This window comes from Cyrtonyx montezumae, unplaced genomic scaffold (assembly GCF_038088225.1).
Source record: "Cyrtonyx montezumae isolate F1298 unplaced genomic scaffold, pur_monq_1.0 scaffold_6, whole genome shotgun sequence".
In the NCBI taxonomy this organism is placed as follows: domain Eukaryota; kingdom Metazoa; phylum Chordata; class Aves; order Galliformes; family Odontophoridae; genus Cyrtonyx; species Cyrtonyx montezumae.
Window position 1 is genome coordinate 1,964,327 of NW_027072067.1, and position 27,271 is coordinate 1,991,597.

A 27,271-nucleotide genomic window follows, 5' to 3' on the forward strand; every position below is an offset into this window, starting at 1 on the left:
CATTCTCTGCTTTACAAATAAATGCTTTTCTGGGAACGAAGGACCAACCTCGAGTCTGAGTTTTCTGTCCCTCTGAGAGCAGAGATGACAGAAAGGTCTTTTTTTCATATTTTTTTCCACTAGCAGAAGCATGTGCTGCACATCTCGTTACTGCTAATAGCCCATGAATGTTGCATCCCAGCAGCCGTGGCCCTGTGCCTCACCCAGCAGATAACAGCCCTGTTTTGCACCCGGACACACGAAGCCAGCAGCAGTATTCATGCAAAAATGATGAGATTTAGCGCTCGTTTGAGAATCCTGCAAACAGAGAAGATATGAAAGGTCTTCAGCTTTAAGCTTTCAGAAGGGAAGAAAAGGAGAGCCTACAGCCCAGCCATGTGTGGAGGGGTCTTGGACTGTTGGAGCAGAGGGAGGTGGGCCTGGTTATCTGGGCAGCTGGGGAATAGCTCAGCAAGTGCTAGGTTTGCTGCTGTCAGAAAGAGGCATTGTGAAAGTGGTCAGATCTTAACGCTGAGCATGTGAGAAGGCTGGCATCTACTTGGAAACACGTGGCAGCTGATTACCAGCCCTGTTTTTTCTTTTGTGTATTATGTGACTACAATTTTCCATTTCTTCTTGACCTCTATTCATTTACCTGAATTCTTCGGCCTTTAAACAAAGAAGCTATGGGATATAATAGAGAATTGGATTTATATTAGAGGTGACATAACCTTAGAGCACCTGCTCCAGCTGCATCCTTAAGAGCCTCTTTAGCAGAAGCATGCCCTGCCACTGCCTGCTCTGTCCCCATTGTGCCCCAGGGCAGCTTGTGGCAGGGACAGGAGTGGTTGTATGTGTCCAAGGCATTGTGACCCCTCTGCTAACCTGGGGAAGCCACCACTTTGGCTGTGGCAGATTCGGGGGGGCAGACATTTCCTAATAACAAGAGGCCTCGTTCTTCCTGCCGCTCTGAAATCCTGTACCTCTGAGCCCTGTCCTAGAGTGCTGGGAGGTTTTCTCCCTGTCTCTCTGAGGATTTTCTCCAAATATACCTGTTAGTTCCAAAGCAGATTTACAATCTTGTCTCATGTGTATGGAAAGAGTCCTCGCTTGGCAGATCTTGTTATCTAGATAATGCAAGATAAAGCCACAAAAGATAAAACCCATTACAAGATGATGGAAAGGTCAGTGAAAGGGCACTTCAGGCATAAAACGGTTTGGACTTGGTGAACTCTATTTTCTTTCCTCTGGAAGGGCTGGAATTGGGGCTGCGGGGAGAGGGCCATCCTTGGAGGCTTGTGGTGAGCACAGCTCTGCCTCGCTGCTTCCGCTCGGCGAAGGGAAGGTCTGTGCAGCAAACAAAAGGCGGCTTTGACGTCAAAACCTGGGACCGTTGCCCTGGCACTGGGAGGTGGAGCGCAGGAAGGAATCTGCTGCTAATAGGCTCTGGACTGGAGTGCACTTTGGCAGAGGGACAGCTACTACCCCTTCTTTCCAGGAATAATATTGTTTATTTCTATCTCACTCTCTCTGGCTCAAGTTACCCTACTCAGGTTTCGCTTCACCTGTCTCCACCATAAAATATCAGGGCCAGGAAAATTCCAGTCCTCGGACTCCCCACCCTCCATGCCCTCTTCCCTGAAGAGCTGCACTGCGTACCTTTTCTGTTTCCTTGCTTTGACAGCTTTGCAACCACAGCTTTCTCTTGCTGAAGGCTTTGCTGATACAATCCAATAAATAAGCGCATGCATTTTGCTCTGCGTGCACACACGTGTAGCACATTGCTCCTGCCTGCCAAGGAGCAATGACCTCTGCAGCTCTGCGTGCACTCCCAGCAGCAGTGCATATCTCTGCCTTGCGCAAATGGCTCTGTCCTGCAGACAAAAGCCTTGTTCTGGGAAGTCAAAATGTTGCAATGCAACGCAGCAACAACCTGAAGTTCAGTGGATTTGTTAATGTGCTTTTGATTGGTTCTGGCTTTGTTTAAAAAAAATAAACAAAAGGACACTATTTTTACATCAGTTTCAGGTTGGCAGCCTTTCTTGGGTGAGCTATAGATTGTTGAGTTGTGAACTAAACCTTTAGTAAACTGCCCTGTATTTTCCTGCTTTATTCATCTTTCCTAGCTGTGTGGCCTGGGTCCTGTGCAGTGGCCCTGCTCAGCACCACGGTATTCTGTACAACCTTGGTGAGCTGCTTCCCATCTTCTGCACAGGATGACAAAGCCCCCTTGGGTGTCAGCAGCATTTGGCTGTGTACGAGAACCAGGAGGAGATGAAAGAGACTTGATGAGAAGCGTTGGAAGGCTTTACTCAGTAAATGAAATGCAAGTTTCTCTCAGTCTGATGAGTTGTAATCCCTGATCGCTGTTCTACAGGAGAGCAGCCCATAGAGGAGTGCACCAAGCGCTGCTGCTGCTCAGACGTAGAGCTGTGGACTCCATCAGCTCTCAACAACTCTGACATTTAAGATTAGTAAAGTTCATTGCCATCATTTTGTACACTAATGTGATGTGAATGAGAAGTACTGAAAATAGATCTAAGAGGCATAGCAGCAGCAAGGATGTAAGAGGAGAGCTTTCGGCTCGTCTTGGTTTTGGTATTTTTGAGTTATATTCACCCCTTTAAAATACTCTACTCCTTTTTCCCATTCAGTGGTCAGCTATTCCAGATTCTCCCTTTTCTGATACAAACTCATTTGTTATGCTGGCAGTCATTCACTTCCCCTCCTTCCTCCAAAGTCAAGTGTTAAAATCGTGTAGATTATCTACGTCAATTAAAAGTTTAAACAGAGTAAGGCAGCTCCTCAAGGGTGGCGGTTTGCTTTATTTCTTCCCCTAGTACTTCTTCCTAGTACAAGCCTGTTGCTCTCATCTCATGGCACGCACTTGAGGATCTGCAGGTTTTCCAGCTTGGTTCAGAGCTGTCTCCGCTTATCTGTACTTCCCTAATCTGAATTCCTCACTGTGTGCGTGTTGCAAGAGTTTCTTTGTGTGTCATTCTACGCAGAATCCAGATCCTGAGAAGCAGCAAAAAACTTCTTTAAAAGCGCATTTCCTCTTCCCATCCGCTGCCCCTGCTGCACGGTCGGGGCCGGCACATGGATCCTACCCAACCTGGTCTTGAATGCCTCCAGAGATGGGGCATGCACAGCCTCTCCAGGCAGCTTGTTCCAGCACCTCACCGCCCTCGCTGCCTCCGAGTAAAAAGTTTCTTCCTAACATCTAATCTGGATCTCCCCTCTTTTAGTTTAAAGCCGACCCCCCTTGTCCTACCACCATCAGGCTGTAGAAGAAGGAGTTCTTGGATCCAGTTTTACTTCTCCGGCCTTCCTGAGAAAGGAGGAGGAGGAACGTAACTTTCCACATTGCACTGTTCCAGCTGCTGTTCCAGATAGGCACTGGCTCAACTGTTTCCACGTTGAGCAACAGCAAGGATGCTCCAGGCTTGACGCTTTCTCACTGTTTTTACCACTGTGTTTTAATTATGTCTTATTTTACATTGTTTCTTAGAGCTATTGTCACCTCTTTAAGTTGCTTGTGGAAAGAGAAGGGGCCATTCTGACATTTCAGCAGGGGGGGAAGGCAAAGTGTGGGCACTGGAGACACAGGAGGGAATTGAAAGATGAGCACACAACTGAGTGTTCCTGATGAACTGATTGGCAGGGAATTAATTAGCACTGGCACGCTGTCATCGCTGAGCATTGATGCAATTCACTTGGCTCAGGCTTTCAAGGTTTCCTGCACGTGTCTTGGTCACAGAAACCCCACTGGTGAGCTGTAGATTATTGCAAGAGAGGGGAGCTGGTGTGATAAATCTCACGGCTGCCCAGCTAGATAGATGCAGCTGTGGGATGAAGATGACCAGTGGAGAATTTCTGAACGCTGATCTAAGGCAAATCCTGGCAATCAGAGCCCTTTAGGGAAAGCAGCTCTGTGGGAAAAGGCTCTGCATTTTGTTAATGGGACAGGGCTGGCAGTGATGTGTGTAGAGTGGAGCCCTGAGAGGTGACAGGAGTGTTTTGCTGCCAAAATGCAGCAGTGATTTAGCAGCGGCTGAAGAAGTTAAAGGAGAATGGGCTGGGACTGTTTGGACAGACTTTCAATTGGTTGTGTGTTCAACCCCAGAGAAATAAAAGAAAGGATGGAGAATAGTAAAAAGGGGAAAGATGCTATTTTTTTTTTCTGTGGCATTTTGAATTTACTTTTTCTAATCATGAAGGGTTATAAAACAAGTCGAGTGACTGGTTGCATTTGCGGTGGCTATTCATTTTAAGTTAGAAAATGTGTGTGCATTTGTGTTGAAGCTGAAGAGCAAGGACAAAGAAGTGGGGAAACAGAGGATACTGAGAGTCCTCTGTAGAAAATGGTGAATAGGGAGAAGGATGCCATAAGAATGGGAAGCCAGGAAATCAAGTGAGGAGCCACTTCTGTAAAAAAGAAGAAAGTGTAAACAATGCGAGGAGTGAAAAGAGCAGTTGTAAAAGATGAGAGTGGGAGATGGCCTGAAGAAACAGGAGAAAAGAAGGCAACAGAAGTGTGTGAATTAGTGTGTTTTTTACATTCAGGTCTCTATTCAGTTGTATTTCCCTGGCACCTGGTAATGTCAGACTGCTTGCTCCTCTCCATGCAGCAGTAGTGCCTGAGTTTAACCTTCATCCCGAGAGTGGGGTGTTCTTTACAGTTTGATGGCTGCAGAAGCAGTGTCTAGGATGAAGGAGGAAGGAAGGCACATCGTGTCCCACTCATCAGCTCTTTCCTGGGAACACGTGTGGGCTTGGAGTGGAAGCTTTGTGACTGTCTCATAGGCAAGCCAAGGACGGCAGTGAGAAGGAGCTAGGGACAGCTGTTTCCCTAGCTCAGTACAGCTGCACGTGCAAGTTGGCATTAGTGATAGTGTTAAGAGGTTAATATGTGAAGGAAGAGTTTACTTGCTTGGTCTGTGCAGTTTTGCATCCTGGAGGATGGAATCACATCCGTTTCGTTATTTTTGCTGCTGGGACTCAAAACTTCTCTGTTTCTAAACAGAAAGAAAAAAAATGTTTTTTCTGGAGTGCTTCCCGCAGCTGTCTTCTCACATGTCAGTAAAACCACCTCATCTGCTCTGCCTGAATAGGAGTTAATTTAACTGTGGTGTCTGTAACTTAATTGTTGAAGCTGTAGCACTGTAACTTAAATAGCAGATTGCAAATACCTCCTGTGGAGCACTACGGCTATTATAAATACAGTTATACCCCACATACTAATATATGCAACAAGTAGGTTTCTGCCAGGTTCAACGCAGTTAGGTGAGGTGGCCTAGCTGCCATTTTCTGCCAAGAACTGTCCTTAAAGCCTTGCCTGGCTCATGTGCTGCTCTCCTGCTGCTCCTGTCCACTTGCAGTCCGAGGGGGTTCAGCATTTGATTAATTCTTCCTGTGGCAGTGTCTGGGGAGAGTTTAGGATCTGTTGTATTGTCCTCTCTGTTTTAGAGGTGATTACGTAGCAAGGCTGCTTGGAATTTAACCAGAGGTAAATGAGGAAGGAGTGAAGATAACTTGGTATGGAGGTGGGATGAGGAGGAGTGTCACCTGTCCACCCCCACGCAAGGCATTGCAAAGCTCGGAGAAACTGTTTGCAACTCGTTATCTAGGGTAGTGCTGTCACCACTTTCGACATACTGTAACTCAAAGCTTGCCATCAGCAAGCGTCCTCTAGTTACTCAACTTCCATGAATCTTAGAGGCCATCCATGGAAACCAACTTCTGAGGGCTCCGGCTTGAGAACCAGTGATATAAGACAGCTTGATGATGCCACTAGTGATATCCATGTGCATTTTGTCGTGTCTTTTCTTCCCTTCCTATGTCAGAAGGGGCTTGGAGCTGAGGGCAGTTGGGTCTGCTCTGCAGTGTGGTCACTGTGGGGTCACAGTTAGTGATGGTTTCTCCAGTGTCAGAATCAGCTTGTGTTCTCCTTACCCAGCATGCTCTGACCTGCAGAGATGTCTCAGGTGGATTTTTGCTGCTTGTTCCCCACTTGGCTTTGCAATTGTTCCTTCTGGAAGAGTGCGACCTAGCTGTGGGCCAACATCAGGCTCCTGATTCATTTCTGACCACATGGCCGCTGCAAACAGAGGAAGTCACCAAATAGACCCTGGAGTTCGGGGATGAGGAGAGCAGGACCAGATTGCCTTTTGGATGCTTTGTGAACTTGCCGGCCTGCTTTTACAGCCCGTGGCACAGGGTGTGTAGTGCATGGTGCTCCAGCGTGCTGAGGCTTCCAGATAAACTGTGCTTATAAGCCATGCTGGTGGGTTTTTGGCTTCCATGGGAAAGCCAGCATTACACGTGACTTGCTTACAGCAGCTTGTGCCTGGATATTTAAAGTAGCCCGGTGGCTCAGTAGCCCCAGGTAAGTGATCCAAAAAACCCATAGTAAATCATTGTAATTCTGGTAACTGTTGGAATTCTTCAGCACAGGTCAGTGTGAGCAGCTCCCTGCACGTGCCCGGCTGCTCGGGCACCAAGAGGGCTCAGGGCCATGTGCTCTGGGATCATTGTAATGGACAGATTTTAATGCTCTCTTCTTTTTCCCCTTTCCTTTAATTAATACATTAATCTTATGAGGCTGTAGAGAAGGAGGCACAGTGACACTGAATGCCACCTCTCCTCCAAAAGCCCCCTTTACTGTATTTAAAGAGGAGTAAATGTTCATTGCGACTGTCTTACTTGGTTTAAGATTGTGAAGGTGAAAGTCCATAGAAACCTTTCTGCGCTACCCAAATGTTCTTTTTTGACCTTATAAAAGTCAAATAAACACACAGGATAGTGTGACCTTGTGGACCGGCCAGGAAAAATTCTGCAAATGGAGCAAGATTGTCACCTTTTGTCACAGTGCACTAGAATGAAGGTAAAATGTGTGCCATCAGAGCAGGGAAACCCAGTTGGCTTATTTGATTTCTTTCAACCCCTAGGTTTTGTCCACCGTCATTTCTGGCTGTCATTTTCCAGTCTGAGAGCTCCCTTCTGAAAACCATGAGCCTGTCCATGACCAGCTGCTGGGGAGCAGCTGGACTGGTCGCCACGTTCTTTCTCCATCACTTTGGCACAGCTTTCCTGAGTCAAGAGAAACTGCATGCTATTAGCCAAGAAAAGAACATGCTGCCAGGCATGCCAGGCTCCCAATGCAGACATCTACTCCTTAGAAACAAATTGCATACTTAGATAGGGGTAGGATGGACCTGCAGCTCCTCAGGGTGCAGTCAGAAGCCAGGCTGGCTCCATGAGGGTGCTCAAGAAGGTCATGGTGTGGCAAAGCTGTTACACACATGGCAACACAGCAGGACCTGCACGCTCAGCACATGAGGAGCTGGTGGCAGAGCTCATTCATGCTGCGTTAGGCTCAGCCTGTGGAAACCACAGTTTTGAGGCAAACATCCCTCTTTATGAGTTTTGTCACTGACAGTGCTCCTGGTAGAGCATGCAGAAGTTTTGGGGTGATGCCTCGGTCCTCTTGCAGAGTCATTCCCCAGTCTTGGAGCTGGGATTTGTGGGCAGGAACTCACAGCTGAGAGCAAGTTCTGGGCAGGGAGCTCTGCAGTCAGCTTGCAGCTGGCATCATCCCTGCCTCCCCGTGCTCTCCAGAGTTATAAATAAGGTAAAAGTAAATCCTTCTGGGCTTCACATGAAAAGGAAGAGCGGAATGTCAGGAGCACCAGAGGGTCTGCACGATGTGGCTTCCTCCCCTCCTTCCTGCCCCTCCTCTGCCTCCATCACCCACGGAGTGAGGCCCAGTGCTTCTAGGAAGAGCTCGGCTGAGTCAGCAGCCGCCAGTTCTGGGAAGCGTGGCCCCGGGCCCCATGGGACACTTCAGGGAATTCTCGTTGCCCTTCCAAGGATGGCAAAGAGCTCGTCCAGTGATCTGGGGCTCCCCAGCAGCAGGGGCAAGAGCTTGGAGTCACGCCACGGGGCTGGAAACCTTCCCAGAGGCAGAAGGACCTGAAGATTTATGCCCCACTCCAAACTGTACTACAGTACGTTGTTTGGCTTCTTGGGGGAGCAAGAGAAAGAGTTCACTGCACAGGAGATACCAGTGGTGACCACAGGAATTTAAAAAAGGGATATGGAGTTAAAAGGTCAAAATTTCCCACCATCAGTCATCGGCTCCTTGGTAGAGCAAAGAGGGTGCCAAGGGCCCAGACAGGGATTTCTGGACCCCGCAACCTCCCACAACCATGTGATCTTGGATAAATGAGACAAGGAGCCATAAATCAGGGCTGAGGCTGCCTTGGGCCGTGTCCCACACATTCTGCTCCCGACCGTTGTTTGCCTGCTCCGCACTCAGCCGTGCTCCAGGTTCTCCTCCTGAGGGAGCCAACAGGAACTTTTCTTCCAAACCCTGCAATGCTCCTAAGGAAAGTGCTCAGCATGACACCGACAAATTAACCTTATTTTTTGCTACCTGTTTGCAAGATAACATTATTCCAACCGCTGCTGGCAGCCTGGGAGGAGCGAGTTTCTCACTGCACTATTTCAGTGCGTCTTTGCCATGCAGTCGCCCTAGGTTGGCTTCCAATTAACAGAGGTCTGAGGGGAGGAAATTTTGAAACTAGATATTGGCTTCTAAGATGCTATAGTAAGTCACTGTAGCAACGCTGCAGGCTGCAGATAGTGCCTGGTTTTTCTGTTTTTGCATGTGGCACTCACAGAGGGCTGGCTTTCCTGGAAGAGGAGGCATAGCATCGTCTCCGGGGGCTGTTCCTTGAGTGCTGTCAGCCTTTCCCTGGATGGAGTAGCAAGCTTTTTCTTCCCTTTCACATGCAATGCCTTTCTAAAATATCAGCAAACAAACGTATTCATTGTGATTCTGCTTCTAGGTTTGGTCAGAATTTGTGATGCTGCTTTTCTACCTTCCTTTGTTCTATTGTTTTGGGTGTTTTTTTCATGTGTATTTTTCCACTGTAAAGAAAATTCCATCAGGTGACAGCTAGCAAAATCCTTTCCTCTCGAGCATACCTGAGGGCATGTGGGTTTGGGAAGGGGCATTTACTGGTCTTAGGGAACAGTGGGGGTGGCAGCTATTCTTGCTCCTCGTGTTAAAACCTGAATAGATCTACAGGATTATGCTGTTGGAGTAGCTCTTCCATTAAATCCATAGCAACTTCCTTGCTGGCTTTTATTTTCTTTGTCTACTAGATGCATTTGGTTTCCATGAGCAACTAATTAAAATGCAGAAGAGTAGCTCTTTATTAAGGTTTTATTACCATTTAATTTGCTTTTCAGTTTTCAGTAGGAGATCAAAAAGCTTAGCTCTTTCCTAGAAAGCCAGCAGAAGGCTGGCAGTGCTGCATGGGTCATACACAGTTCCACTCACCTGAGGCACCTGAAATTCCGTATGCAAGCCCTCCCTAATCCACCCTTCTTCAACCCATTCCCTGTGTGCACTGATTCCTCCCTCGTGTGCCTGTGTACCCCACAGATGAGTGCTCAGAGTGTGCTGGTGTGCTGGTGGAAACGCACACACATGGCAGCTGTCTTTCTAAGGCTGCCCATAGCCTCTTCACGTGGAATCTTCCTTTCTCTCCTAACAGTGTCAGTTTATTTTCAGTTATCTTTCAGATGTAAGCCTTGAGGGATGGAGGAACTGCATGTTTGAGTTGTCTATAGGGCTTTAATGGAGTTATTCCCTGACATTTTAGGGTGTCCTCACTTGCCTGAACACAGCTAGAGTGGTCGAGTGCCCACCTACTTCTTACCCTGTTTTCACCATCAGCTTCATCACCGAAACCTTTGACCCACTTTGGTTCACTTTTCCCCAGTTTGGAAGATTCCCATTGCTTATGAGACCACAGGGAGCCACTTTTTAAAAACAACCTATGTGGAACCGTGAGGCAATATCATTGAGGCAGGAGATAAAAGTATTCTGTTATGTCCCCCGTGCAGAATTATTGAGGAAAAACAGGACTGCTCACCCGCTAAAGCTGACATGGAAAGTTCTAGAAGTATCACTTACGGATTCCTTTTGCTAAACTAATTGATTGGTCCTTAAACTAAGGTATTAATCCCTATTGCTAAGCAAGTCAACCTTTATCAAAGGTCAGCTGCTGCTGCTCATGTGGGTGGAACCTGCATTTCAGATGGTACTGTGCAGCAGTTCACTTGTCTGCTTATGGACTCCCAAGGAATTCTTGGTGGATGCAATGTCACATTTGCTGTTTCCTTTCTTTTTAAGAAAGCTTGCATATTGTTTGCTGTCTGTCTCCTGGAGCTGAAACGAGATGCAACTTTCTGACCCCATAGCCTTTCAAACAAGCTCTGTTCTGATCCCTCAAAAAAGCTATCAGTGATTTAACTTTAATTTAAATTTAATGAATTTGTCACTTAATCTGAGGTACCCAGTCAAGAATGTGATGAGCTTTGTTTTCATGTGGGAAACTGGTATCCTGACTCAAACAGACCCTCCCTCTCCCTAAATGCACACGCATTTTGCTACAAATCTTCCTTTATCCTGTGAACAAAATTCCCTTCCAGACATTAAATGCATCGTTATTTCCTGGCTTAGCACTTGCAAGTTCCTTTGCAAGTGGTGAGCATTGCCTGGGATTGAGAAACTGAGCATCCCCTGCAGCTTGGCCTGGCTCTGCTTGGCAGTTGGGCTAATTGAATTATGCCACATCGCTGTCAGCTTTTGCCCTTCCTCCCTCTGGGCGCTCTCTGCACCACATTGCTGTGCCAAGAGTTGCATGGAAAATCCTGCTAGCTGGAACTCGTGCAGCCTGCAGGCAGACAGTGGCACTGGCTCAGTGGGGAGCTTGGAGCAGCTGGAAAGAAATGGGAATTCTCGATGCACTATGTTTGCAAAGCATGCCTCACTCTCTGCAGTGACCTGTGAACAAACGCCATAGGCGTGAGACTCCCTGTTTCTTTAGCCACGGGAAAAATCTCTCTGATCTGGAATTTCCACTGTCGTTATAAGTGGCTTTTTCTTCCAGACTGACGCTCAGTTGGGGCTGGGGGACAGCTCACAAAAGCTTGCAAAGGTATTCAAAATACAATATGGTTGTATCATGATCTTGTGCCCTCGGTACCACGTAGCTCCCCTGGTTTGTTTGTCCTCTCACTTGTCACCTCTCCTGTTGCATGCGACTACCTGGGAGAAGGCTGTGGGGAACAGGGACAGGTGAGAGACTGAGGAACAACGCCATGTCTTGGAGGAAAGCATCAGTAGCTTTGTTAGTGCATCTCAGCCTGGAGGGGATATTTGAGCAGCTCAAAGGCTCTGCAAACCCATCTCTGAAAGCAGTGAATCCCAGTGGAGGGGCCTGAAGCTGAAGTATGGACACGCTCTGCAGGAGGAGCATGTGGTGCTCTGCTGAGCAGTGGCTGTGCTGCCCACAGCTGGAGCACCTGCTGCAAGGAGAGCAACTGCCTCGTGCTCCACTTCTCTGTTCCCAGGTCTTCATGGAGAGAGCAGCCCCCGTATTTACAAGTATTTGAGACTTTTTCAAGCTTTGACTGCTGGAGAAATTTGGGTGGAATTCATGAATTGGGCAGTTACATTCGCCTGACTGTGAATTTACTCCCGTAAGGAGGAGGTAACAGGAGGACAATAAAGATGTCTCTGCCCCTTTCATCTTTTGACTCAGTGGTTGCTGGCCTTTTGAGTCATGCCTGCTTTGTCAAGGTGGGGGTCATCCTCTTCTCCCAGGTAACAGCAATAAGATGAGATGGAATGGCCTCAAATTGCACCAGGAGAGGTTTACATTGGATATTAGGAAAGAGTTCTCCAAAAGAGTAGTGATGCACTGGCACAGCTCCCCTGGGAGGTGGTGGAGTCACCATCCCTGGAGGTGTTGTAGAAACATGTAGATGTGATACTAAGGATGCAGTTTAGTGGGCAGCATTGCTCATAGGTTGCTCTAGATTACCCTAGAGATCTTTTCCAACCTTATTGATTCTATGATTCAATGATGCTTCACCTTGCCCGGGATCAGAAATCGTCTGCTCAGGTGGGAGAAAGATGTGTTCTTATAGGCAGAGAGCTCAAGGCAATACACTGGAAAAACATGAGCAACGATGTCCTCATCCTGCCTGGCCATGTTTATGGATTGTCTCTTCCATCTCTCTAAATTACATGTGAGCACTTCCACTCTTCCATTTCCAAGACGTGGCTGGGAGGTGCTGCCTGGCAGCAAATTATCAGCTTTGCTTTGTGGATGGAGCCGAATGAAGCAGTTCTTATACATCCTTTAGTGACTCGTGCATCAATGTTTAGGTTAAGTTCTAGCCACGATAAAACTAACACCTGTGCTGAACTTGGCACGTTTACGTAAAGCCTTCAGAGAACCTTGGATGAAAGCTCTGCAGAAATTGCTATAAATAACTGTGGTGTGTCACTGCGTTTCTGTTCATCTGAGGACTGAGAGTCACAGCGTGCCTGCTCCTGCAGGCGATGGGCAGCTCCCACAGCCAGGTGTGTGGGCTGTCCGTGTCCTGTCCGGGCACAGGGTCATTCTGTCAGCAGCATCGTTCAGTTCCCTGAGCATTTCCAGCTGCTCCCGTGCCTAGCACCCTGCTTCTGGCTTCTCTGTGTTTCACAGCATTTGCTCAAAGAGCAAAGGAATTTTTTTTCTTTTCCTTTTAGTAACAAGTGCTCAATTAGCATCCTTAGAACTGCCTCCTCCGGCGCTCCGTTCGGCATCAGGCGGAGGAGGGACGGCTGTCAGCTCTTGGAGTTCCTGGAAGAGCTGAAGCGCAGTGAAATGAGCGCAGGGAGCACTGGGCCTCCTGCAGAGCTGCAGTGGGGGGTTGGCACAGCACGGCTCCTGTCCTCCTGCAGCCACACGGCCTCAGGAGGGTGTCGGTGCTGCCTGCGGTACCCGCAGCATCCTTGGTGCTGCTGGAGACCCAAAAGCTCAGCAGAGGACGTGTGCTTGCCTTGCTTGTGTTATGGCTTTTTACTTCTGGATCATACTCCCATTTGCTTGATGTTTTCTTTCACTGGTTTACTTGCGCTGTACTTGCAGGTCTGCTTTTAAGGAACAAACCTTGAGTTGTGGATTTCATGACTGCAGATCTGTGGTTCCTCCCCTTGTAAGTCCCCGCTGCTCTGTGACACACTCAGCTTTTGGGATTTGGGGCCGCACACACTCAGCTTTTGGGCTTGTTGTCTTCCTGCACACTCTCCGCTACTTACAGACTCGCTTCAAGCTCATATCTGCTTTTATCAGAACCAAATGCCTTCTGCCTAGTGTTCAAGGACGTTCAGGGAAGGAGGGGACAATACCACCACAGACCTCATGGTGAGGGCCTAAGGAAGCACTGAATGAGAAATCTGCTCTGCTGCAATCTGGAAAGGAAACGGCAGTGGCAAGGAATGATCTGGAAGCCTCTTTCTATGCCAGCTTGCCAGGGTGTGCAGCCCGAAGTATGAGCACAGGGGAAGGGCCTCCTATGTCAGTGCTCAGGGACCTGCGTGGGGCTGCCACGCGTGGGGCAGCAGGAGGGCAGTGGTCCTCAGAGCATTCTGCTCCGGCTCTCTGAGCTCAGGAGCCGGCCTGCAGCAGGAGGACAGCCCCAGGCTGGTGCTGTGCTGGCTCCATCCCAGCAGCATGGTGGCCGTGAGCCCTGCTGTGGCTTGGTGGCCCAGCTGGGCCCTGTGCCACGTGGTGAGAGGGAAGCAAATCCAAGGCTGGTAGGGCCTTGGCAATGCGCTTATTTCTCCATGCAGGGCTACACAGCTGTTCCCCCAGAGACAGGAGCAGGGATGGAGGTGGGCCACTGTGCCTCCTGCATTGCCCAGCTGCGCACGCGCTGTCCCCACCAGCTCCCGCGACGCCGGCGAGCCACCTCTGTACAGGGTGGCTTTGGGCCTGCCTGCCTTAGTCCCTGCTGAGGGCACTGCTGTGGGCAGTGCCAGGAGCCAGCCCCTCTGCGTGCTGCTTTCCCCAGAACTGCTGGAGATTGCTTTCCAGCCGCGCTGCAGGAGGCTCTTCAGACTTGAGTAGGTCCATGTTGGCAACGGGAACCTTGCCCACTGCTCCTAAAGGATGCTGCCCGGCACGAGGCTCCAGCCCAGGCTGTCAGTGTGGGCTGTGCTGGCAGAGCGCTGCGAGATCCCCACCCACCGTCCCCCCCCAGGTCCCCATGGGCTCCTCGTCCCCATGCCACAGAGCAAACCCAGTGACCCAGCCTGGGCAGGTCTCAGCATCTCCATTGGGTGCTGGGTAAGGCACGGAGGATTGCTTTCAGCTTAAGGTAGCAATGGGAAGTGCTTGATAACCAGAATAACTGGTTTAAACGAACACAGCCATGGTCTGTCTGTTTTGAATTTGATGTTGAAGAAATGACCTACTTTCTGCGGGAGAGCTGTCATTTTAAAGCAAACGTTGAATTGTTATTTGGTAACTGCGTCGGGTTTGAAGTGCCTTTAATAGTCCCTCTTGGGCTGCTGCACTTTGTAGCCGTCTTTGTGTGTCTCGAGGTCAGGCCGGTCACCACGGATGGTAATCCTGTATGGCTGAGGTATTTTCTGGTGATGTGGGAGCAGATCACCAGTACTGGGAGCAGAAGGGAGGAATGACACAAACACATCTCTTCCAGGTGCTTCTGTCAGGCACCACGGAGGAGACACACGCTGAGCCCTCATGTTCTCAGCCCTCTGGTTCCTGTGTCCCCAAAGGATGCTGCAGCAGCCATGGACACACAAAGTCCTGACCTTGCTGCCCCGAAGAACAAAAGAGGGAACTTTTCTTATCTGCCAGTTTTCTTTGTGTACCGTGGGTGTGAACGTTGTTCCACTGAGAGAGATTACAGCTGCTCTACAGCTGTAAAAAAAAAACAAGTTACTAGAATTCAAACATCAAATTTCATTCTATTTTTAACCCAGAGACTGCCTTATGCTGACTGCTGATGCCTTGCTGTTCTGCTCTACTGCCTCTATTGCTCCAGCTTTGGATGGGTTTGCTCATATCCCAGTGCCTTCTTTTTTTAAGAAAATAACTCAGCTATGGTTCTTTCCAGATAGGGAGCAAGCTGAGCAGTCTGTGTCCGTACGGATTCCTAGCACGTTCCTTGCTGGTTATTGACTGAACCAGGGCAGATGTTCCTCTTGGAATGCATGCTGATCCCAGGGTTCAGCAGCTGGTAGAGGGACGACTTTATTCTACTTTTCCTCCGGCGTATACCACAACGTGTACATCTCCCTTGACTTCCTTTCCTTTTGCATCAAAATGCCATCCCTGCAAGGTGAAAGCTACGTGAAAAATCAGTGTTCCCTGCAATAAGTTGAGGTGGGCTTTAATCATCAGCTGCATCCAAAAGAGCACTGCACTACTGCCCCACAGGAATGCTTAAGGGCAAATGTAAAAACCCAGTTCCTTTTTACTTTGATTTCCTGAAGTATTGCCTTTTGAAGTGTCCTCCTTCGAAAGCAAACATAGTGAAACAGCAAGGCACAGGAAATATTTTTATCTCTGTAGCTGTTCAAGGTAAACCCTGTGAGGAGTGTTGACCTCCGTTAGCTACGTCATCTCATATTTGTTGGGTTGGCACGTGAGATAGCTGGCTACCTGGAACCAGCCAGTGACACATTCCCTTCTCATTAACTCATTTGTTGGTCAGTAACTTCAGGGAAAGCTTTGAGAACTTTCAGTTTCTGCTCCTGGAAGAATTAGTGATGGTGGGTATAGGGCTCACTATAGGATATATAGCAAGTGTTGAAACCTTTGGGGTTTTAGATCCAGCTAAACAACAGGCAGAGGAGTGGTGATGTTGCTGCTGGAGAAGTGAAAAGAGGGAGTAAGTAACAGCCTCGTTGACAGATGCCCTAGGTGTAAGAATCTCCAGGTTTGGATCTCAGGAAGAAGGTTGTCCTTGGGTTGAAGAGCTCGTTGACAGGAGTACTGCTTTTCCATCCGAATTCCCCTATGAAGAGCTGTTCCAGAGGAGATGATCACGAGAGAGATGCTGGGCCCAAAGGAAAACAGCCCATGGACCAGGCAGGAAGTGCTGGGGATGAAGAGAGACAGGCAGAGCTGAGAACAGGCAGGAGCAGCAGCAGTGAAACACTCCACTTTGTGTCACTGGAGTGCTCTAGCAGGAAAGGGAAAAGCTCAGCATTTCACAGTGTACTGCTGCTTTTGCAGAAGTGTTTCCCCGTTAACTTAGCAGCCTAACTCTTCTTCCCTGCTTGCATCCAGATCCCAAGCACGGAGGTGTTTATGACATTTGCACACTCTGCCTGGATCCACTGTGTGTGCATCCCCTGAGTCAGCAGCCTGGCAGGTCACAGCAACCCCGGAGGGATCGGTCAGCAGGAAAAGGTTTCCCGTGCACAAGGAAGCCTTCAATCTCCGGTGTTCTTGGAAAGGAAAGCAATGGAGGGGCCCCATGCTGGCCCCAGCTGCTGTCCGCTTGGCCCCCAGCTGATGCAGCACTTCTTCAGGCTGCACTCCTTCCAAAGCTGCCCACTGCCTCTCGGCTTTCACAGCATAGGGCTGGGGAAAGGAGCTGAAGAAGGGTGACTTGTGCAGAGCCTTCGGAGAATAGGAGCACTGTAAAGCCAAAGGTTCTGAAGAGAAGGAGGTATTTTCAAAACATTGCAGAGATTTTTCAACAAAGTTCCCTGGAAATAATCCCAGGTCATGTTTAGGCATCTTCATGTTTATTTGTTAATCATCAAGCTCCTTTTATGACTACTTAGCCATTCCAGGCATGTACAAACACATAGCATGTACACTATGCAACATGTTTCTTCAGAATTTACAGGCTTGGAAGTAGTGATTTGAACTCTGCCTCTGCAACAGTTGGCAGTGACTGCTATGACATTTGCATGATGGGAAGAACTGTTGCCAAGTTGGGTAACTTCTGACAAGTATAAACACAGCTCTGCCTTCTGTAAAATAAATTTCAAACCATATTGCTGTTCTGAGGAAGAGAAAGTCCTGACATTAAAGAATATGCTGTCCTTCTGATCAGCTCATAAATCTCACTGCTGGTGTGCACTGAGCGAGTCTGTGAAGAACAAATGGCATGGGATGGTGGGGTGGGATGGAGCAGGATGAGGTGGGGTGGGACAGGAAGGGACGGCAGGATGGGATGAGGTGGGCAGGGAGGGGATGGGATGGGATGGGATGGGATGGGATGGGATGGGATGGGATGGGATGGGATGGGATGGGATGGGATGGGATGGGATGAACACCCTCAGAGCTTAGTGCTGTGTCTTGCTGTCTCTTTGTCATGAATATAACGTAAATCTCTTGCTTTTTGGAGCTGCCATCACCAAAAACTTGGTGTTATCCACTGTGAAATGAGTTTGTTGAAATGGGTCCAGCTTTGTCCGCTTGGTTTTCCATGGGCTAATGGTTAGATCCAATGGTTAGATCCACACTGGCATTACACATGCACTGATTGATGAAGTTGCAGGTGAATTCAGGAGAAGACAGAAGTTAATTGTACAATGAGCTTTCTTTTTGCTTTCCAAAAATAAATGCTTGGGCTAGAATTTGTGTGTGCTGATGGGGCACTGTGAGAGGGAAGGCTTTCCTTGTATGACATAAACTTCACTTCAGTGTTGCTTCCTGTACAATACCTACCTCTAATGCCAAATTACTCGAGGGATTAAACCCTCGTGTGTAAAACCTAGAGTACCATATGGACCACATTCAGCCCCGGAGTAAATGAACTCCTGTTGCTCCCCATAGGAAGTGAACCTGGATTTAACCCACTGTGTGTTTCACAGGCAGGGCCGTCAGTCAGAGCGGTGCTTTGCCAAGAGCTGCAGTCAGGATTGCTGCAGCACCTCCCGGATCCAGGCAATCCCGTGGCTGGGCTGCCAGGCTGGAGGCCAAGGCACTCGAGCACTGGCTGGGCTCCACTGCTGGGATTTGGTTGACCAGCTCATCTCAGGTCCTTCCATCTGGCAAAGTTAGAGCGGGAATTTCTGAGAAAATACCGTGTCTCTGATTATATGTTTGAGCAAGCTAATACTTCGGTAGCCAATATTATTTCAGGGTTTTATTGTTGCTGGAGCTGCATGGTGTACGATAGAGCAAATGCCTTTCCCGAGTAGAGCACTCACTTAATACCTATTTTTACAATAATTGGCATCATATTCACGTTCGTAACTCAAATTTGAGCTGCTGCAAAGTACAGTTATACAACAGTTAGGAAGTAATGGCACTTCAGGAAAAAATACCTTGCCAGTAAAGGCTGATAAAGAGGAGCAGAAGGGTATTCCTGATCCCAAAAGGAAAGCTCTGTTCTACAAACTCAGCATGGTCTGTCAGATGGGAGCAGTCCTGACAGGTCCCCCCTTGCTGGGGCTGCCTGCTCTGCCAGCTGCTTTTTTCTGTACCAGAGCTTCTCAGGTGGTGATTCTGTACGGTCAGCTTCTTGTGGGGCTGACCTGAAGCCCCACAAAGCGTCTCCCACTGCGACCAATACTGGAAGATTAGAAGGAGGGTGTGAGGACTGAACTGGTTTGCAGTAAAATCTTCCTTTTTCATCATCTTCATCTTTAACAGGTACCAGCTGAAGCACTGAAGCTTTGTTGTACGCTCACAGAGATGCAGTTGATGTCCCTGGAGGCTAGCAAGGCCAGGCTGCACCAGGCTCTGAGCAACCTGGCAGAGCTGTGCGTGTCCCTGTTCACTGTGGTGGAGTTGGACTAGATGGCCTTTTGAGGTCCCTTCCAGCTCTAAGGATTCTCTGATTCTATTCCTTTCCTTTTCACCACCAACAAGCCTTCCAAATGATTGCATTCAGATCCAAATGGTGTTTTCCTTACAGGAACCTTACTCATAATTTCCTTCTGAAGTGTGTTGCCCAGACAGACAGTAAAACTGTAGGGATGATTTCCTCTGGCCATGTCCACATTTTGCCTTCTTGCTGAAATTCATTACTGCTGTAATGCACCTGACTGTTTTCTGTCATAAGAGGATGAAACACTCCATTCCGTGCTGGCTTATCTGCCCTGGTGAAGGGGAGTCATGTTCCTGTGGGGAAGAATGGGATTTTAGCAAATCTGAGAAAATAGGATCATGTGCACGTCAACAGGTTATTTTCCCTTCCACATCTTGCTGTTTCAGAAGGATGATTATTTAAGACAAAAAAAAAAAAAAAAAAAAAGTTACCATATGTGCCTGACAAACTGCAGGATATTTCTGCTCTGGCAGAGAGCCATGGTAGCGTGGTTTCAGTCATGGACTGGGATTTCTGTTCCCTATTGTGTCAGTCTGCTTCTCGGGGAAAGCTTCATGTCTGTGTGCTTCTCTGTAGTCAGAATGAGATAGCCCAGCCTGGCTGTCCTGCAGTGCCTCAGCAAAATGACACGTGTCCCCAGGAGAGGTGCTGCTGCTGTATTTCAACAGCAGTATGGGTCAGATGCTGTTTAAATGAATGCTTCTGCTTCCAGAGTGTGGATCTCCACTGTGAAAAATGAGCTCAGTCCACATGGAGGCTTGGGACAGAAGTTCTCAGAACGTGAACCTGTTTGCTCTCAGGAAATGTGCTGAAGGTGCAGGAGTGGGAGTCGTTAAGATAATGTGATTGCTGTGCAGTGTTGGCTTGACTCATGCCCATCGCTTCTGTGGAAAGGGAGCAGCAGGGTTTGGTGTGTGCAGCCATGGGAAAAGTTCAGCCCAGCTAAGAGGCAAGGAAAGTACTTAGTAATGTACCAGTATTTCCCAGGGTTTTCCAAGTTCCCTTCTGAAAGTAGATGCAGCTTTTCTTTTATTGTTGTTTTTCCACTTTTTCAGTATTTTACCCCCTCTGCATCCCTTTCCCTTTTTCCCATAAAACAGAAGGGATGTGGTTGTTCTTAACAACCCTAAGGACATTCTCTTGCTAGTTTCCTGACTGATGTGCAATGGAAACCCACAGGTGAAGGTCTGAAATGTTGCTTGCTGGTTCATGGCGGCCCCACAACGGGCACAGGAAGGGCAGCAGGTGCTTAGGAACAGCTTCCAGCACAATGCCAGGCCTTGGAGCAGGTGCTTTAGGATAATGGAAGGGACTAAGTGAGATTGTGGGTATTTTTCTGAGCATGTTTTGGTTTCTGTTCCCCTGGTACATGAGTGTGGAGAGGTGGTAGTGGAGCCCATGCCAGCAGGGGCTTCCCTGCGTGTGCCTGCCTGCAGCAGGGCAGATGTGGTGGCCACAGGACGGGGCAGGAAGCTGGTGCCACCAGCCTCCATCCAGAGCAGGTCTGTGCTTTCTGAGCTCTTCTTTCAACACCCCACGAGCAGAATTTTTCTTTGGGGCCAACATCAAGCCCTCTGTAAACAAGTTACCAAACTTCCAGCTACGTTCCATCTCCTTTCCCCTAGATCATATTGGTTTTCTATGGCACACAGAAGCAACACAAAAATCATTCCTTTCTTTCTCCACATCCTCAAACAATGTCCTCCGGCCCTTGGCGAGGTGGGGCTCGGGGTCTCCTGCTGCCTGTCTGTGTGCAGCCCAGGTCATGCTGCTGATGGTTCTGAAGGGCTTCTCCTTTCTGTTGTTAAAAAGAAATGGGCAAGGCTGCCCAGACTCCCCAGGGAGGATCTCTGTGACTAGCAAAGGCACTCATCCATCTGGATTTCACCAAAGATTTACACACTGAGTGGCTTTAAAATATATTTAAAATGTTTATTGAAAATCCAAGTCAAGTGAGTTTTAACAAACTGTTTAAGATAGAAGAAACTGACTTTTGGAGTAACTGTATTGTTTATTCCTTGTATTGCAGTAGCACCTAGAGAACCCTATTGTGCTAGATGCGGTACAGACAACGGAGGTGGTCCCTGCCCAGATGAGCTTACAGCCTCCAGCTCAGCCCCTGCTGGCTGTTAACCAGCCCTTCGTTCTCCTTACACGCTTCTGCCCGCTTAGCTGCACTCTCCCGGGGCAACGAGGTCAAACCTGCAGGCTTGGTTCCCCCGTAACCCCAGCAGAGGAAAGATCAAGTAGGAAGGCAGTTTCAGAGAGCTGAACCGTGCCTGTTCCCGCTGCATGTTTCTCAGACTGAGTTGTAATGTGTGCTGTACAGACCTAGGCTGTGGCTAAGCCATGTGGGCTTCCTGAGATCACTGCTGCCCCTCACGGAGCTGTGGTTTCCTTGTTCCCAGTGTCCTCAGGCAGAGAGGTGTTTGGATAAAAGGAAGCCTTGACAGTGGTTTTATGTTTTATGTTATTTAAAAAAAAAAAAAAGTTTTGTTTCTGTTTTGCCTTTTAAGTTCTCATTCAGTGCCTCCCCATGGATGCTGCCATATGGGGGAAAGTGGAAGGGTACAATAAAAAGCCAACCTGACATCACACGCTGTCAATCATTGAAGTATCAAAAACAAAGCTTGCAAGAGCACAAACCTGCATAAATGTGGGGAGGAAAAAAAGAGGACACGGACTGAGCACACTGGGGCATCTCATTCCTTTGGGCAGCTTTCACTTACTGTGGAAGAAACTCCACCCGTTTTTTGAGCTTGTCTCCTGGGTCACTGTCCCATTCTTTCTCACCTCCTCTCTGTTCTCAGGGATAACTGGGATTCATCTCTAGTAATTCACAGAGCCTTACCGAGATCCAGGGAGGGACGAGTGAGGAACCCTTAACACTGCTTCAAGCTTGACAAAGTTATGGGGTCTTAGGAGCAAAAGAAGCTACAGGATAATTTCTCTAGTCCTGTGTGTAAAGCCTTGAGCTTGAAGTGGCTCCTACAGGCTGGGAGGGAATGGGACCATGGAATGAAGGAGAAGGGGCTCTGTCTGGTTTGGGGGCAGAGCCCAGCTGCCCTACACCTCCCTGCAGCATGCTGGGGAGGGCCACCGAGCCTCATTCAAAGGGGCGGGAAAGGCATGGGCTCTGAGGAGTAAACCCAGAGCAGAAAGTCTATTTAAAGATGACAAACATGCAAGGCTGAGAAAGGGGGAAGAGAGGTCTGGACCTTGGCAGAGAAAGAAGTTAAACGTGGTTTCCAGTGCGCGCTAGAACACGGCTCTGATGGAAGCCACATGGCTCAGGAACGGCGCTGGCAGCTTGGTGCGGTGCGAGCGGGGCTGAAGGACGGCTCTTCCTGCTGAGGTGCGTGTCACTTGTTCCCCCCCCAATAAATAAATAAATAGCCTGAAGCCGTGCAGCGCTGGCACAGCTCAGCAGGACTGTCCCCAAAGGAGGCACCGTCCGGAATGGGCTCACAACACCCTGCGCCAGCTGCCCTGCCACCATGTCCCTCCGCCTTCAGGTGGGAGAGCTGGCTTTGTGGTTATTCATTTTGTCACTAGCATCCTTCTGAGACGGAGAGGGTGGAAGAATGGGATGAGCCCAAGCTCAGTACCCCAAAGCTCTGCTCGGAGTTCCTGAGGAAGAAGAGCTTCCTCCAGCAGTCCCCCAGGGCACAGCTGCCCCAATGTGCTCTGAGGTTACAGTGCTCAGCCCCTGCAGCTGGGAGAGAGAGAAAATCCTCCTTACCTGCAGCGCTGGCTCTGGCTGCAGCTGAGCCCCACAGCCCAGGAGTCTGTGGGAGTTTGGATGCAGACAGCGGGGACCTGCTGCAGGCACGGGCTCAGACAGGCACTGTGTGAGTGCAGATCCACATCCAAATTCCCACAGATTTTTGGCTGGGAGCCTTTAATTCTATCTCAAAATAAAAAAAAAAAAAGAAACAAAAAACAAAACAAAAAAAAAGAAACAAAAAAGTAAAAGGTGCATTTAAAATATCATGAGGAGAGAAAACTGCCATGGAAATAAATAGCGAAAATAACAAGGTGAACATCTGTGTCACAGCAACTCAGAATTCAAGTAGTGTGCACATGCCTACAGCACTTTCTCACGGCCGCCATTGGCTCGGCCCGAGGATCAGAGCTCAGGTGGTGCCCGGGTGCCGGGACAGCCAGCTCCTCCCTGCTGGAATGGACGTGGAGAGACGGGGAGAAGAAGGGCGGTGCGGTCTGTGCAGGCAGTCAGAGCCGTGCAGTTCCCACCTGGTGCCGGTGGGACAAGGACACACAAATGTTCTCTCGCTCTGCTCCCCCCTGTCGTGCCCGAGAGGCGGCAGCCGTGCCTCAGAGCTGGAAGGGGTATTGCTTCAGGTAGTCCCCCATCCGCCGGGGCAGGGGCAGCCGCTCCACCTCGGTCGTGCAGCGGTTGATGCGCAGCCGGCAGAGGTGCTGCAGGCTGGGGATGCTGTCCTGGCGGCCCAGCGGCCGGAGGAGCTTCAGATGCACGGCCGCTACCGCCACCTCCTTCTGCACAGGGGGCAGCGGGGCCGGCGGTGGGTAGGGCGCCTCGTTCTTGCTTTCTGTTGTGCAGGACGTGACGTAGTGCTGGATGAGGCTGACCACGTCTGGGAAGGCCAGGATGCGGGGCTTGGACAAGTAGTTGGAGTCCAGGCGGAACTTGCTGTCAGCGTACTCGATGCGCACGTTGGTGGGACCGCGGTTGGTTTTGACCGAGAGCGTGAACAGGTAGCTGGGGTGTGTGCTGTCCCGCACCAGGAAGGTGCCCTCAGGCATCTTCTGCAGGTGCTGCTTGGCCTCGCTGGCTGTGATGGAGCCCCAGTACCAGCCTGGAAAAGCGCCCAGAGAGCACTCATTAGGGAAGGAGCGTGCCGGAGGGGCAGTGGCAGAGCCAGAGCTGGGCCGGAGCCGCCTGCACACCACACGGGACCACCCCGCACCCCCCAGCCCGGGCCGGCCCTTACCGGACTCACGCAGGTAGGAGAAGGTCTTTGCGATGCACAGGAGGTCCTCCTCAGGGTCCCGTGTGTGAGGCACACTGCTGTCAGGCTCCGGTGCTGCAAAGGCGGGCGCGGGCTCCTCCGGGAAGGCCGGAACCGGGAGGGGCTGCATGATGTGCTCCGTCAGATCCTCCGCGATGCCGCGCAGCGACGGCCTCTGGATCTTCTCCTCTGCCAACAAGGGGTGAGGTCTGAAACAAGGGGCACAGCGCGTTACCTCTCTGGGCGGTGAAGGGCTGCTTGGTGCTTACTGCCTCGTGCTACACAGCACTACAGGCAGACTGCAATAACGTTACGATCCACGCTGAGATCAGCACATGGGAATCATAAAATCACAGCACAGTTGGGTTGGAAGGGACCTCCCAGCCCCAAAGCCCCACAGCAGGCTGCCCAGGGCCCCTCCAGGGATGGGGCACCCACAGTTCTGTTAGGAAAGACATGGCTGAAGATGAGCCCTAAAGAACAGGGGAGACAATGGTCTATTTCAGCTTGGAAAAGGTGCTCTGTCCACAGTTCGGGCTGATGTGAAATCTGATGGCTTTAAATGTTGGTTTTTCATGGGTAGTCTCAGAGGCAGTGAGCTTCGTAGCAGCTTTCCAGCTTCATGATTATAAGCTGGAGCATTTCTGCGTGTGTCAGTGGGGCTGTTAGCCATTTACTGCTACAATTAGAAGCAGAATTGGGAATTGCTTGGGTTGTGCCCTGCCTGCTTTCTACTGAAGAGGCCGTGATCCAAGACGTGCTACTAGAGCCAAGCTCAAGCTGCTCAGCTGGCAGAGCAATGGGAGTCCCCAGTTCAGCCAAAGCCGTGTACCACACAGACCCTCAAGGGCACAACGGGGATGTTGGTGCAAGCCCCAGCCCCGGGGTTACCGCAGGACGCTGAGCACCGTACCCAGGGAAATCACTGCCCTGTGTCCCATCCTGCGGGCTCGCTGCCCCACTCCATGTCCTGCACGGTGTCCCCCACGTGCTCGAATTCAGAACAAAAGGTGAACAAGGCTGTCCCTGCCCTGCAGAACCCACGGGGAGCGCAGAGGTGGCAGCGCTGCCCGGGCAGCACCGCAGGAAGGAGCCGTGGCTGCGGGTCCTTCCCCTCCCGACGGCTCTTTGTGTGCCACACACGAGTGAGGTGGCTGCTGGGGACGGGAGCGGGAAGCAGAAGGGGTCGGGGAGGAAAGCAGGCGGGACGGAGCCGAGCACGGTGCCAAGCAGGCTACCTGCTGCCTCGTGGGGCGTGTGATCCTCGCTTCCTCGTTCCTATGTATCGGGGGGAGCCCCTGTCTCCCCCGGGCGCTGAGCCATAGGGACGGCTCTGTGCGTGCCAGTGCTGAGCGCGCGCTGTTCCCGGTGCCGGCTGCTGCCACACGGCTTCCCCCTGGCATCCCCGAGCTGCAGCAGAAGAGGTGCCCTAAAGCCCCGCTCCTAAAGCCCCACGGCCGTCCCGTGCCGTCTCTGTGCAGGGCTCGCCAAGCACCCGGAGCGGGACATTCCCAGCTCTCCCTTCCCTACAAAGCGGGCGCTGCGCAGCGCATGGTGCCCGGCCGGGAGCTGCGCCCCACACCTGCGTGTGCCTCTGTCCCAACCCCACTCATTTCGCCTGAAAGCTTTTCCAGACCGTCAGTTCTGAACACGAGGAAAACCTTCCTTTGTTCCTAGCATGGAACCCTACTCTTTTTTTTCCTCTTCCTTTTTCTACTCCCATCTCCTTCCCTCTGCTTTGTGCCTTCGGAACCGAGCCTCTTGCTTCAAAGGAGGGTGGGGGGGCTAAATACGCCGCTCCATAGGGAGGTTGAAGGCACACAGAGCGGGGAGAGCGGCTCAGACACGGGGGGGGGGGTCGGCAGACGGACGGGGCAGCGGTGTGCGGAGCGCTGCGGGAGGGCCAACCGGGACGGAGCCGAGGGAGCGCGGTGCGCGGGCACGGAGCGCTCGGCCCTGCTCGGGAAGGGGGAGATGCTTGGAAAGGAGCGCTTGTAGGAAAGAAAGCGGGGAGAGGAACGCGGGGATGAGGGCGGGTGGTGGGCACAAACGTAGAAAAGCGGCGTGCGGGGAGCGGAGGGAAGCGGCAATGAAACGTTCCCGAGTCCCCGGCCCAGAGCGCGCCCATGCTCCCCGGGAAGGAGAGTGCGGGGAGCTGATCCTCCGCTCCGGGCCGCTCTGCAGTTAGTTCGCTGCTCAGCGAAACTTGGGACGAGGGTGCAGCGCGGTGGGAACCGCAGCGCCGCACTGAGAGCGAAGGCAAAGAGGAGCGAGGGGAGAGCCGCGGTGCGGCTGCGGTGCCCCGCGGCCGCTTCGTACCGGATTCCCTTCCCCCTCTCCCGCCCGAAGCAGCGGAACGCGGGGCCGCACTTACCCCGGGACGCAGAGGATCATGTCACTCCCGGGCCAGGGGAAGAGCATCGGGGCCTCGGCAGGGGCAGCGCCCGTCCTCCCCGCTGTGCCCGCCCGCGGCCGCGCCGAGCCCCGTCCCGCACTCCGGAGGCGGCGGAGCGGAGCGCTGCGGTTTCTGTGTCAGAACGGAGCGTTCGGGGCGCCCGGCGTTAATGAGAAACGGACGCGGGGAGAGGCACGCGCCTCGGTCAGGGCTGCGCGAGTACTGGGGCTCGGCGAGAAAAAAAAGCCGCTAAGTAATCTTTTGTTTGCCCCTTTTAATCTGTTCCAGGAAGCGAGGGATTCCTGGAATCGCATTGTGTTCGCATCACTCTTCCGATAGCAGCCACGCGAGGAGAGGGAAAAAAAAGCGGCAGGTATAAATAGCGGCGCGGAGCCGTGATGTCAGCGCGGGGCCGGGCGGGGCCGCTCGGGGCGTCGGGCTCGGCTCGGCTCGGCTCGGCTCGGCTCGGCTCGGCTCGGCTCGGCTCGGCTCGGCTCGGCTCGGCTCGGTCCGGCTCGGCTCGGGGCCTCGCGGCGGCGCTCGGCGCTCTTCGCGGAAACGCCTTTGATCCATTTCCAAGAACTTTCCAGGAACGCGGGGCCGCCGCTCCCGCTGCTGCCAATGGGCGCCGCCGCCGCACGCGTGGGGCTCCGCCCGGGCCGCTCCGAAACTAATGCCTCCCATTCCTTTATCTCGTCCCTCGGCGTCGGGCGAGGCCGTCGGTGGGAGAGGTCGAGCCGATATTCCACGGCGTTTTGTCGCGCGACATCGCTCGGCCCTTGGTGAACTTTGATGGAGCACACAGTGGGGCGGTGGGCAGAGCAGGGAAACGCATTTCGACATTGGCGACAGTGACCGTGGCCACCTCCGCTGGTGCAGGTTGTTACCATGCAGGCTGATGAAAAAAAAAAAAAAAAGTGTTGAAAAACCGTGTTTTGTAGCTGAGAATTTCACCTATAAAGTAGTGTTACTGTGTTGTGTCTCTCGTAGTTTGCATGGTAATCAATAGGAGACGTTAAAAACAAAAACCAGTGACCACACACAGTGCCCCGCGTCCGTGGTTATTACCCGGGCAAAGCTGGGCGACGCACAGACCTCGCGCGCTTCTCAAAGCCTTTATTTTTCAACACCGTATCACATAGGCTCTATCTTCCTCCTCCTGCCCCCAGCGGCCGGGCCCAGGGCACCTCCTGCAGCAGAAACCTCCCGCTCCGGCACGGAGCCGCGC

General features: G+C 51.1%; 1 protein-coding gene across 1 annotated transcript; it reads right to left on the bottom strand.

The window, feature by feature from the left end:
* Positions 1-20,575: 20,575 nt before the first annotated feature.
* On the bottom strand, positions 20,576-26,498 carry CISH (cytokine inducible SH2 containing protein). Its single transcript, XM_065749841.1, has 3 exons — positions 26,023-26,498; positions 23,631-23,857; positions 20,576-23,495 (listed from the first exon to the last, which is right to left on the bottom strand). Exons 1-3 carry the CDS (start codon positions 26,067-26,069, stop codon positions 22,993-22,995), a joined length of 777 nt encoding a protein of 258 aa, XP_065605913.1. The 5' UTR covers positions 26,070-26,498; the 3' UTR covers positions 20,576-22,992.
* Positions 26,499-27,271: the final 773 nt, after the last annotated feature.

Excerpts from the sequence above, each read along its gene's own strand:
- CISH (XM_065749841.1), bottom strand. The coding sequence starts at position 26,069 with ATGCTCTTCCCCTGGCCCGGGAGTGACATGATCCTCTGCGTCCCGGG. Across the intron at positions 23,858-26,022 it reads ATGATCCTCTGCGTCCCGGG|ACCTCACCCCTTGTTGGCAG; the intron begins GTAAGTGCGGCC and ends CCCTTGTTTCAG. Across the intron at positions 23,496-23,630 it reads CTCCTACCTGCGTGAGTCCG|GCTGGTACTGGGGCTCCATC; the intron begins GTAAGGGCCGGC and ends GCGCTTTTCCAG.